At 28.6% G+C, this 13,197-nt stretch overlaps 2 protein-coding genes across 4 annotated transcripts in view; one reads left to right on the top strand and one right to left on the bottom strand.

The window, feature by feature from the left end:
* The window catches only part of LOC106469234 (succinate dehydrogenase [ubiquinone] cytochrome b small subunit, mitochondrial-like), a 16,770-nt gene extending 15,539 nt beyond the window's left edge, over nt 1-1,231 (top strand). The window contains exon 4 of the mRNA XM_013929704.2: nt 176-1,231. Coding sequence (XP_013785158.1) covers nt 176-353 — 178 coding nt within the window. The 3' untranslated portion in view covers nt 354-1,231. The remainder of the gene's footprint in view (nt 1-175) is intronic.
* The window catches only part of LOC106469233 (death effector domain-containing protein-like), a 42,062-nt gene that overhangs the window by 9,837 nt on the left and 19,028 nt on the right, over nt 1-13,197 (bottom strand). The window contains exons 4-5 of one of the 3 annotated variants that reach the window (XM_022397690.1): nt 8,223-8,356; nt 6,408-6,582 (exon numbers count right to left, since the gene is read on the bottom strand). In XM_022397690.1, the coding sequence (XP_022253398.1) occupies nt 8,238-8,356 (119 nt within the window). In that variant the 3' untranslated portion in view covers nt 6,408-6,582; nt 8,223-8,237. Of the gene's footprint in view, nt 1-6,407; nt 8,357-13,197 lie in introns of those variants that run through there. The other 2 variants (XR_002612821.1, XM_013929703.2) reach the window with 2 other exon arrangements.

A 13,197-nucleotide genomic window follows, 5' to 3' on the forward strand; every position in this document is an offset into this window, starting at 1 on the left:
GTGTGTGTGTGTGTATATATATATATATATATATATATTTTGTCTTTATGAAATATTTTTGAAATGAAATTTAATATATAATTATTTTTGCAATGTTTAATAATTCTTTGTAACACATTAAAGTTGCAACATGTAAAGTTTAAAACATGATTTATCTAGTTCTTATACTTTTTAGGGGTATGGAATCCATTTTCGTTGATTACATTCGACCAAACCTTTTTGGGTCTACCATTCCAAAAATAGCAGTGGCAAGTGTTTATGGTCTGTCAATGTTGACACTTGGTGGGCTCTTTTACTTTAACTACAGTGATGTTGGGCTTGTACAGGCAATAAAGATGTTTTGGAAATTGTGAAGAAAGATTTTGTTGTATTAGATTACTAGAAACCAGTATGTGTTCTGTTTCATTAACCTACAGCTTGTGAAAGTAAGATTTGTAAAAACAAAAAATTTGCTATGAATTTAAGCTTTCAATTTATATATTAAAAAAGCTAGGAAAATGACATGGTTTTGGTTTGTGTACTTGACATTGTAGGTGATAAAAATGGCCTAATGTGATTCTTTAAAGAGAATATTAAATTATAATTTTCAGTAATGTTAATTGTTCACATACTTTAAAATTATGGAAATTTCCTTATTTATTTAATAAGTTAACTTTACAAGGTAGTTGGAAACTAGAACCTGGTGGACCTTTGGCATTTTTAAATGAATGCATTCATTTAGTGACATAATAAATGTTTATAAAATTCTCTGTTGGTAAAGTTATTAGTTAAAAAAAATTACTGAAGTTCATTTTTTTATTTCTTAATAATCGTATCATTCTTTTTTCATAAAATAACACTGTATTAAATTATAAAAGGAATTAAGATGGGTTTTGTAATGTTAGATGTTGCTGTTTTTATATTATTTTGAATCTATAGATATTTCAGTTTTTAACATTTAAGCTGTTATCCTTGTGCTAATTTTGTGAAACACTGTTTTTGTTTGATCTTTCAACATGTAATCAGGGAACTGTACATAAAACAGTTATTTTGCCTAAAAAAGTATTAGTATACATGTTCTAAAATCCATAATAAAATCAATTGTTGAATCATTGCTGCATTATCCTTAGCAAATTACTACCTTAATAAACAGGTTCACATAACCAGAATTTATATAGTGCTTAATTTTTTTTTGACGATGATTTTTGTTTTTTTGTATGCTAGTGGTGGATAAATAAAATAGAGCATTCAAGTTATTGTGTTTGTAATTTACAATAAGTTAAAGTTAAATGTAAGTCATTGGTAGAATACAACAACAGAATAGTTATTGTATTTCAAAGATTAAAAAAGTTTCAGGTGAAGAAATTTTTGAAATATATTTTAGGTTATATTTTGCTTAGCTAGTTAAATTACTATTACACCATACCAACTTCATTGACTGGAGAAAACTATTAGTGGTAGAAACCTGATCTGTTTTATGAATTGAAACAAAATACTGTGTGTGTGTGTGTGTAAGGTTAAGATACTGAACAAGAAATAACATAGGAGCAAATTTGTATTAAAACCGAGTATCTAAACACAGTATCACAGATGCAATAAGGTAATATAAAGCTACCAGTAATAGCTACTACTTACCTTGGATAGTTTAAAACTGAACAAATATAATCACATGCAAGTTAAATTAACATTATACTAATTAGTTCCACCACAATACTGGTATGGATAGTTATACAAAATCAGAAAAGCTATTTAAGATACTAAAAACATTCCTATAACTTTACAACAAATGTAGTTCTGGGAAAGAAATAAAAGTAATTGTTCTGTAGTTCAGTAGAGGAAAAATATATTAAATAAATGAATTGAAACCAAATACTGGTAATACTTAATTCAAGGTTATGTTTGCTTGTATAATAAAAGATACTTATCATTGTGTTACTATATAATTTTTTTCTAACCAAATCTTTTAAATTTTTCTATAAAATTAAACTATAGAGCTAACCAGATACATGTCAGAAATACCCTGCATGGATTTGACCTAAATAATAACCAATACTGCCACTAGCACCAATGAATAATTATATACAAATCTTGGAGATCCAACATGGTTTTAATATGATAAATAAAAAACTTGCTAGAAACAACTAAATCTAAATTTTGGGAGAATTAACAGGATTTTTATTTGATTAACAACCAATCCACTAGGAACAGTGAATTCACTAAATATGAAATGGGAGATCCAACATGGTATTTGCAAAAACAACTAACAAACAAACTTAACAAAATTCTAAATTTGGAAGACTTGTTTTATGTTGGCATTATAAACTTCAAGCTCATTAATAGCTTGGATGAGTTCAACTTTATTTTTCCTGCTTTCTTAAAATGTCATTAATGACTTAATTATTAGGAATTTATTATTTTCTGTGCATAAAGGCGTAGCATTTGTTTCTTTGGTTACAAGAATGATGTTTCATATACTTTATAAAGGATGATTTTTTTTTTCAACTAGTAGTATTTTTACTAAATTCTATGTTAATCTCAAACATCATAAAATCTTTTCATCTATATATGTCTGGAATGAATACTTGTAGATAACCTCACACTTTTACAACTGTTGAAACATTTTATACACATTCTCATAAAAAAAGTAAATAGTTTTTAATTTTCATGTATTGATTAATCAAACAATTTAAAGTGTAATACTTTAAAACAAATAAAGTTTTTAAAATGTTTATATATGATAATTGTCACTTAAGTGACAATTATCTCTGTCATTTAAAAGTTGATTACAAACAGATCTAGCAAGTAATCACTAGTCTATTTTCAAATTGCAACTTTTTTTGATCTCGTAAACATGTATTTTTAGATTTTGTGTTAATAAATGAAGAGAAACTTGATTACCTTCTTACATGTGATCTACATGCTTGCATAAGACATAAGTACTTGTATATAGACTCCACAGTAAAATAATTTCTCAGTAAATTTTTCATTTTAATGAAGTTTTAGCACTTATTAATGCCACTATAATTTTTAAGTTACTTACTGAAAATGCAACACATACACGGTTCTTCCACCACAAAGACTATAGTGTTGTTATTTTACAAGAAAAAAAACCTAATTTATTTACACAAGTACAATTGTGTACAAATTACACAGCAGGAATATTTTTCCAAAGATGGGTAAGATAAACAATTATATACTAATGGAATTCAAAGCACCAGAGATATAGTACACTTGCAATACTTTATGGACAAGTAAGTATATTTGCTTTGGTTCTTAATGTGTGTGTCAAACGTTTTGCTGAGAGTTCTTAACCACGATTCTGAAGCATTAACCATATCACAAACGAAGGCAGAAACAGTCCTCAAGAAATTCTAGTTCTACTATTCTAATCCACAACATGATATCCGTGATAAAAATGTTTTTGAAGTGGAAAAATGCACTGACCTACTACATCTTTTATAAGTTATTTAAATACATTTGTTCTTGAATTTCAAACCTACAAAATTTTTTAACATTATTGTTCCAAATTTAACCTGGAAACAAAGACAAAATCTAATTCTAAGAAAATGTGTAGCATATTACTAAACTTCATGGAACATAGCATTAAGTTTTAATGTTGAGTTTAAGTACATCAAATTGATAAACTTGCATGTTTTTTTTTTTGTTCCAATTTATGGTAAAAGAAAACTGAGGTTATTGTTTATTTGTTTTGTTGGAAAACTCAACAGTTATGTGGAAAACAGATTGAAGGAGTTTGATAAAAACAAAAGTGAGACCTAGTTTTATTCACTTTAGCCTTTAAAGCAATTACCTAAAACTTAATCAAAGTTAAATAACTGAACAGAGATGTAATATGTTAATATTAACATACTTTAGACAAAACAACTTAAATTCCAGAGACTATTGAAAATGAAAATGTGTTGAAAACATGGCAACAGTATCTGGATTTAAGCTTTTTAGATTTGTCACTGAAAAAAAAAATCATATTATTTAAAGATTAATTCAGTGAATTAAAATTTTACAGATCTTTAATTGGGCTACAACTACAATCTTGAAAACAAGTCTTTTTAATAAAAAAGATTATGACAAACAACACTGTTAATTTTTTAAAAAGGGAAACAAACATTTTGGAATTCCATCCTCAGTATCTTCTGTAAAGACTAGGTCTAAGGTCAATGAACAAACAATGTTCCTCATAAATGCTGTAATCCTTTTTAGTACCAAACTTTGTTTTCCTTTGAACACATCAAAAATCAAGTATTTTTAAATAATAATCAAGACAAAAATTTAACAGTGATTAACATTTGTTCCACAATTTGAGAATAGGAGAGATGGAAAATAGAGTAAATACTTGATATTAACCTGATATATGAAATAGTCAACTAATCAGTTAAGTCCAAATTATATATATATAACTTATTATACAGAATTTGCTCTTGGCAATAAAGATCAGAGTAAATAATATTTAATTGGTATTTACAATCATTTTATCTAAACACTATAAACTACTGTAATATGCTTTTTCATTACATTTTATATTGATTGAAAATGAAAACATTGGGTATTTAAATCTACTAATGAATAGAATAGACCACTACATTGTAAAATTTTTTAATTGTTTCTGAAAGTTTAAAAACATTCTTAAATAGTCTTCATGATGTGGGCATCAAATAATTTCAAATCAAAATATAAAACAATTCTTATGAGAATAATAAAGTTATCCCTTACCAGCAAACATTATTTTTACATTAGGTTAAAGGATACTATATTGAGCAAAAGCAGATTATCAATTTCATATATGTTATGATAATCCATTACTATAGATGTGGTAACTGCAATGACACTTCTATAGATATTATGCATCATCTCAATGTACACATTAATTAATGAAAAATGATTATTAGTAAAGCTTCAAATTACACCAACCTAGCAATCTCAACTCTCTGTTCACATTGTCACAATAGCCTAAATAACTATAAAACACACTAAACTAATTTCATTTTGAAAATAATTCTCAAATATAGTTTTTTCTTATTATAGTTTGTCTCTGCTTTATTTTACTTTCAATAACAAGTACCATTAATCATTGCTGATAATTCCTCTACTTAAAGAAATACTACAATTTCAGCATATTTTTAAAAATCCTGTTAACTTGCGTTATATTTAGAAGTTAATGATTTATGTAGCCCTCCTATAGAATAAACATGACAGCATATGCAAAATCAATGGGAAAAATTTTACACTGAGAGATCATTCTCTTCACTTAGTAAAATTTGTTTAACCATTACACTAAGTTTTTTTTCATTGTCCACAAAATTTACATAAATAATATGTATAGAAAAATTCAATATTTATGTTACATACATAAAATGTACATGCAGTATGAAGAGTTTTAAAAAAGTATCATTTTCTTTTTAAAATGAAATTATGCACTTTACAGCTGCCTAAAATTGTTAAGAACTGTTAAATATGGCAGATTACACCACATGACCCAGTAAACAAAGTTCAACAGAATAACTACAAACAACAGCTACCATACATATGGAAAAACAAATTTGGCAACAAATACTCAAGAACAATATAAGAAAATAATTTTGGTATAAAATTGCATTTTTTGTTTAGAAACTTCTCTTTTGCTTTTCAAATCAACATACTCAACTATTTTTTACAGTGATAAATATCAACTTTAAAGTATGCCAAACAAATGCTAACAGAAGGTCATGGCTATTCCAAAAACTATTTTATTGATTTTTAAAAATAAACATGTATGTTTCATATAAGGAACTATTATAAAGTAAAAGATACCAAGTAGTGATTTAATGTAAGAAAAGGAAAAACAAAGTGAGAGAGTGATACTCCTTTCTAGAAATTCTTTGCCAAGTATAAATTTTTGACAAATAATGTAAGCATACTGAATAAAAGTACTGTTTTCAAACTTGATATGCCATTTATTCAGAATTTGAAAGAAAAATCTAAAATGGCCATTATACACCAAACCCAAATAAGTAAAGATGTAACATACTAACCTTATTGAAAATATATTATGATTAATATATATATATATATTTTTGTAACAAAAAGTTGAATACAGAAAATGCAGCAATATCTGTTAATTATAAACACTACTTGTAATGTTATGATTTATTACAATTATGTAAAAAATACTTTGTACAGAATAATAATTTGAATCTAAGGTTAAATGCTGAACGATATAAACTTTATTCTGAGATATATCTTTATATATAAACACACACACACACACATATATATAAATATAATGTTTGTGCCAATCTCTCTGTCTGTCTGTGTGTACATATATATGCAGATAGACAAGTAGTAATGTAATTATTATTACCTTAACTTGACATAAAGTATGCTATATGTCAGTGTCATAATTTTGTTTTCGTTATGATTTTTAAAGATATGTCTATTATGTCTTTTTACCATCGTATTCATGATCAAGAGGCTAAAATCAACAAAATAATGCAAAGGTGCCAGCTCCTAGAATATTTGGAAAAAGTGCATTTGTAAGACTTAAATTTAAAAATCAATAATTTCTGAAACAGTATAAACTCACCAAACTTGTGGTACAGTGTGACCGGCCTATAAATAATATAACTGCTTCTTTAAAAAACATAGCCATCATTATTAATACTCTTCATGTATCAGATATATGATTTATATAATGTAATCAATCTCCAGTCTACAAACCTTGAAGCATGGAATTCAACAAATTTTTCTGTTTCTTTTGTATGTTTATCTTTCAATGCACAATATCATCTCTCAAAACTGTGAAACCATAATTGCTTTGTTCTAAATGAATTCCAAAAAAATAAAGAAGTTTCTAATAATATTACTCAATAATTAAGTACAGATCATAAAAATGAATGAATATTTTGGTATATAAATGTGAAAAATTCAAAATAAAGAATATAATTAACATTTTGAAAGTTACACAAAATGGACACTATGTCATAAAGAAGTGAATATTACAGTAGGTTCAGCATATTAAACATTTTCAGTTTTTTAATTTAAAATTTTATTTGGATTTTGATGACAAAACTTGTGTGTGGATAAAAACTGCTGTTTATGTTTCTTTGATATTACATGAACCCATGTTTTAAATAGTTATTTCTTTCAATCATAAGAATAGTATAAATCTGTTATCCTAATTGTCATCCAAATTTCTTCAAAAACTACACAAAAATATGAAATCACTCAGTCATTTAGAAGATAATTTTAATAGACATATTTCATAGTTTAATACTGTTAAGAAATTATTTGAAACTGGCTTTCATCCAAAACTTTAAACATATGATAGATTTCACAATATTATTTGGAAAATGTATGTTATGTTTATCAGTTTCTTTTACATGTAATGCACATGATAAAAGTTCCAAGTGAACATACCGATTCACACCTGTTCCAACTTCACAAAAAATATGATAAAAAGTGTTTCACAATGTTAGAAAAACACTTAACTTGCAAAAGTCTCGACAGAAATGAATAAAATAAGTGTTTGTCAGTCACTGTCAAAAACTTTATACTGTGAAATGGCAAAGAAAATAAGTACCTCTGGGTGAGAAGTATTTAGTTACTAGGAACAAATCTATGTAATTTGAGGTGTTGATAGGAATGGAAGTTTGTGTAAGGCATAATGAGGCACATTCTTAACATGCAGTTTAAGTTCACTCAATCCTTGTTGTGGAAAAAGTAGAATATATATATATATATATATATATATATATATATATTTTTTATTTATAATTATTTTAATTAACCTTGTTTAAAAAAACTAAATTTAGGTGGCTAACATAATGTATGAAGGGTCAAGTTAACAAGTGTCTAAAATCAACAAATGAATTAATTATTATTTAAACGTAGTGAAAAACAAAACATTAATGCAAGTTAGAAAAAATATTGTTAATCCATTTAGTTGTACAATATTAATTCAATTAATATAGAATTAGTAAATCTTGCAGCTGATTCTATAAAGTAACAGCTAGAATAAAAACTGGTAATGCCAAAATTGCAGAATAGTTCTAAGCTTGATCTTTATGAAGATTTCAATCTCAATCATAGAGGCCAGAAAAAATGCATCAGACCCAATATTGTTTTCCACGTTAATAGATGAATAAGATTCATCTACAAACATTGATGTACAAGTCATGGGAAGCTGCTGCAAAGTCCTACAAATGACATAATAGTTTTATTTTGAATTATTATTACAAAAGAATGAATACCTATCATTGTTCTTATTAAAGATTTTGGAGAAGTGTGCGTCTTCCTCTTTCATAGTCTTCTTCATCAACGTTTACAAGAAGTTTTATAGCCTCATTTCCAACAGCTTGTTTGAGAGAATCTGTAATGAAAACACCTGGAAGAAGAATTTTTTTTTTCTTTTAGAAATGATGAAATTAGATAATCATCAGGTCCCATTACAAGCTAGTTGATTACATTAATATCAATGCAATATTCACAACTGGTGTAGCTCTCAACAAAAAACAGAAATTGTTTAAAAAGCTCTCAGTTCTTAGTTTCTCAGGGTTTACTAAATGCCCTTCCATTACGTGTTGCGAATCCTAACCTACAGTGTTAGTTTCAGACTTCTGATGGTGCTGGGCTTTTGTGTCTCCCTTGAGAAACCAAAGTCCTTGTTTAGCTATTTTTGGAAAATGTTGGCCACACTTGAGTATTTAGTTCAAATGACTGCCCAGTGTGTGTTGAAACATGTTTGATGTATTGCACACAAAGCTCAAAACAGACTACATTCAAGATTAATTCAGTTCACGACTGATCTGTTAGTATCATAATATAAAATGTAGAGTACATGTATGGTTGTCCTAATAATTTTTTTTTAAATCACATTTTATATTGAGTCCATTTATTAAATACTAAAAAAAGTATAAGGTGATCCTAAAGAAAACCACATTTAAAATGATTATAAATAAAAATAAGTGTCCTAGAAGAATTAAATTTTACCAAAGGAACATTGAGGAATATGTTTTCTTCATGAAAGTTTGGACAGGGTACAAAAGTGTATCAAAAAAATTTTTCTACACTAAGTTGTTCTAATATAGTTTTATTGTCTATTTATTATACACATTATTATAATACATAATATATATATATATATATATATATATATATATATATAGATTGGGGTATTTGAACCAACAGTTCAAACAATTTTCATGTGTGGGAGCATAAACTGGAAACATTTATTTCTTTACTATCAGTCTATATAAATGATAAATAGATTTCACATATTATTATTTGTTTATAATAGTACAAAGCAGACGTTACACGGAAAAAACGCAGAAATTAATGAAATAATTACAATTGCAATACACCAATATCCTCATTATCAATGAACAAAAAAATTGTTTTAATGTGGTAACTGTCACTGAAGTTATTGATTGAAAATTTTATTATGGGTTGTAGTAAATATATTTACACAATACAGGTGGGCAATTAGTGGAACTTGCTAATCAATTAGTCATCAGATTCATTATTAAATTATTCACAAAAGATGCTTAAAAAACTTGTAACTCCACATAAAAGACTTGTTAAAATTAGCAAATTGGATGGAAAAAAGCAGAGGGTTGCTACAAATGAAATTCAGTCAAACTGGATTAATGTTACAATTCTAAATTGTCTTTTCAGACACTTGATTCCATGACATAGTTAAAAGATGCAGGGCCTCTAGGTTGCACTCAGTTGTTGCATGTCCTCCATATTTTCTGTGATTCTAGTGCACATTTCTCAACAGTGATAAGCCTTTAATGCTAGGATAATTCCCTGATTGCATGGTTGGATCAATGACATTGTATTTGTGGGTAAGAAAATAACCTTAATGTGTTTTAATGACACATTAACAACGTGTACAGTACAGTTTTCAACAAGCAGAACAATGCTGTATTTCAACTCATTATCCCATTTCATTAACCAATTATTAAATATCAAGGCTGTCATACAAGCATTTGAATTTGAGCAGTAGTCAATGGGTAATTTATTCATACCTTTAAAACACCGTGGATTCTTGTTTTATCTGACCACCAAAAGCCTTTTTTTTGTTACCATACATATTCACACAGGTAAGGCATGACAATAAAGCCCAGTTTCATCTGCATTGTAAGCATTATCAGGCAAATATTCAGCAATAATTTTAGGCCATGCTTCTTCAATCCAAGTTTCTGCTGCTGAGATATCAGCATCCTTTTGCTCACCATGAGTGCGTTTGTATACAATGTTTTCCAACAATCAAACCACCCATCCATTGCAACAAAATTATTTTCCTATTTTCATAACTAGTTCTTCTGCTTTCTGTCGCATCATTGTATCCGTTTACATGAGCATCTTGTTCACAAACTTTAGTAAACCAAAATTTTAATGCTGATTCGACCTGGTCAACTTTTCCACTGCATTTGCTCTTACAGTTTAGGTTTTCATTCTGTTTTGCTCCCTTCTCAATGTTGGCTCAAGTTTTTAAAATTTAACATAAAAGAGGTTGGGAAATTTTTAAGTGCACTGCTGCATTATGTTGTTCTATTTTTGGTAACTTATCATAGCATTCTAAAATGGCAACTTTTTCTTTGAGGGTTAGATCTTTACATTTCTTATGCACTATTTCCATTATTAAACAGGGTTAACAAAAACTGAAATTTGTGGGAGCACCGTCTTTCACGAAGGAATGAAAACAACTGTACTGTAATTATGGAAAGGAAATGCAAGAGCGTAGGGGATCTTAATGACAACTTATCCATGCCCTAATTTATGGTGAACCTTTCTCAGGTCATTTTGACCTTGAGATGGTTAAGCTGATTAAAAGTGATAACAAAAAACGAAGCGCTGATTACAATAAACAATGTTTTTCCTATGTATTTTTATACGTTTGGTCAGGACTTAGTAATTCTGATAATGTTATAAGAATGATAACATTATCCATGATCACAATAAGCAGCATCCAGTGTATTACTGTTGTTGGTTATTCCAACTATCCAGTAACTGAAATATTGCTATTATAACTTTCTGTATTGTATTTAGTTAATTCAAGTTTGTTTAGTTTAACTGATTAGTCTTACAACTCAAGAAAATAATCAACTAATCAAAACTAAGGTTCCTGATTATTATGATTTTGGGTTATTCCAATTATTCAACTGATTGAAATGCTTGATAACCTGACAAAGCTTCACAATGGGCAGTGTGTGCTCTAACCACTGCAGGCATTAAAACCCAACTAAACATAATGTTTTCCGACAACATGGGACCTATTGGTTCATCTTTGCTGTCCCATCTTTTAAACAATATTAAAACTATTATTAAAAAAAAATCTTAAAGCCAGCCCTCATCATTCATTTATTTATCAAGCTTTCTCATAAACACATTTAAATTTACTGCCTCCACAACATTCGAAGGCAACCCATTCCAAAAGCCAAACAACTTTGTTAGACAAATAAAACTGTCTTAACTGAAGATGACTTCTCTGTCAAAATTTATATTTGTGTCCCCAGTCCTACTATTCTTACAATCAAGTATGAAAAAAGATGATGCATCAATGCTATCAATTCCCTTTACAATCTTAAACTCCTCAATCAGATCCCCTCTAACTCTTCTTTTTTCAAGAGAAAACAATTTGAGAGATCTTAACCTCTACCCATATGACAACCAGGGATAGAAATAATGAAATAAAATTACAATCACTTGAGGGAAAGCTATCAGGAATATTATATTTCCTTGTGTAAATTTGCATTTCCTCATGAATTATTTTTTTATATTTAATCCATGCAATATGTCCACTTTCATTGGTCATAACTAAAGGAATACAACTGGACCATGCATTCCCGATCGGGAGAGTCAACTAAAAAGATGAAATTCCTCAAGCAAAGTTAAATTCCTCAGGAAAGCAGGAATGTAATACTTCAATCCTTGAGGACAACCCTTCCATCCCAGGCACCATTTTAGTAACCCTTTCCAACAATTCAATGTCTTTCCAAGACTGAACACAATACTCCAAATGTGGCCTAACCAGTGACCTATACAATGAAATTATAACCTCTTTAGACTTGTATTCAATATTTCTGTAGATACAACCTAAAATCCTATTTGTCCTACCACAAGCAACAGCACACTGCTTAGATGGCTCAAGAGACTGATCAACCCCTATACCAAGATCCCTTTCTTTCATGACACTGTTAAGGTTAGTCCCATCCAAATTATAATTCAAATTTTGATAACTCACATGCATTATCTTGCATTTATTGTAATGAAAACCCATCTGACATATATTTACCCAACTCACTAAATGATCTAATCCATTTTGTAAATCAGCAGCATCATCTTCACAATTAGCAATATACCCAAGAACTTAATATTATCAGTAAAGTTAATTTATTGCCTATCTATGTCATTGATGTAAATCAAAATGAGCAGAGGTCCTAAGATTGAGCCCTGCAGTACCCCTCTTGTGATATTAATCCAATTTGAATGAACTCCATTTATAAAATCCCTCTGCCACTTTTCTGTCCAATTAGCTAACTTATCTCCCACACCTACAGAGAGAATTTTTTTTATAAGCCTTTCATGTGGCAAATTGTCAAATGTTTTCTGAAAATCCTGATACATCAAATCTACATTCTTACCCTCATCTACATAAGCAGTAACCTTTTCAAAGAATATCAAAATATTTGTAAGGCAAGATTTTCCCTTTGTGACATGTTGACTATCTAATAGAATTCTAAACTTTGTTAAATGACTTTGCAAAGCATCTTTTAATTGACTTTTCATAACTTTTCCCACAACTGACATAAGACTAATAGGCTACAATTAGTTGGATAATTTTTATCACCTACCTTGAAAAGAGGAGAAACATTAACCAGCTACAATCCTCTGGCACAGGCCCAATATTCAATGACTTACAAAAAATAGTAGCAAGTGGGTCACATATCCAATCATTAGCCTCCTTCAAAACCCTTGGAAGAAATTATTTAACTCAGGAGCCTTATTGTGTTTAAACTTCCAAATTGTTTCTTAACAAGCTTAGAATTAATGTGATAATTTTGTTCAACCTTGTTTCCATCTGTCAACTGTTCAAGATGAGGAATATTCCTTAAGTCTTCATTAAGCAGAATTTAATAACCCAGCCATCTCATAATCATCAGTTACGAGCCTTCCTTTATTATCCCTCAAAGGTCCTACCCCCATCATCATCATCATCAT

Source organism: Limulus polyphemus, unplaced genomic scaffold (genome assembly GCF_000517525.1).
Source record: "Limulus polyphemus unplaced genomic scaffold, Limulus_polyphemus-2.1.2 Scaffold3369, whole genome shotgun sequence".
Taxonomy (NCBI): domain Eukaryota; kingdom Metazoa; phylum Arthropoda; class Merostomata; order Xiphosura; family Limulidae; genus Limulus; species Limulus polyphemus.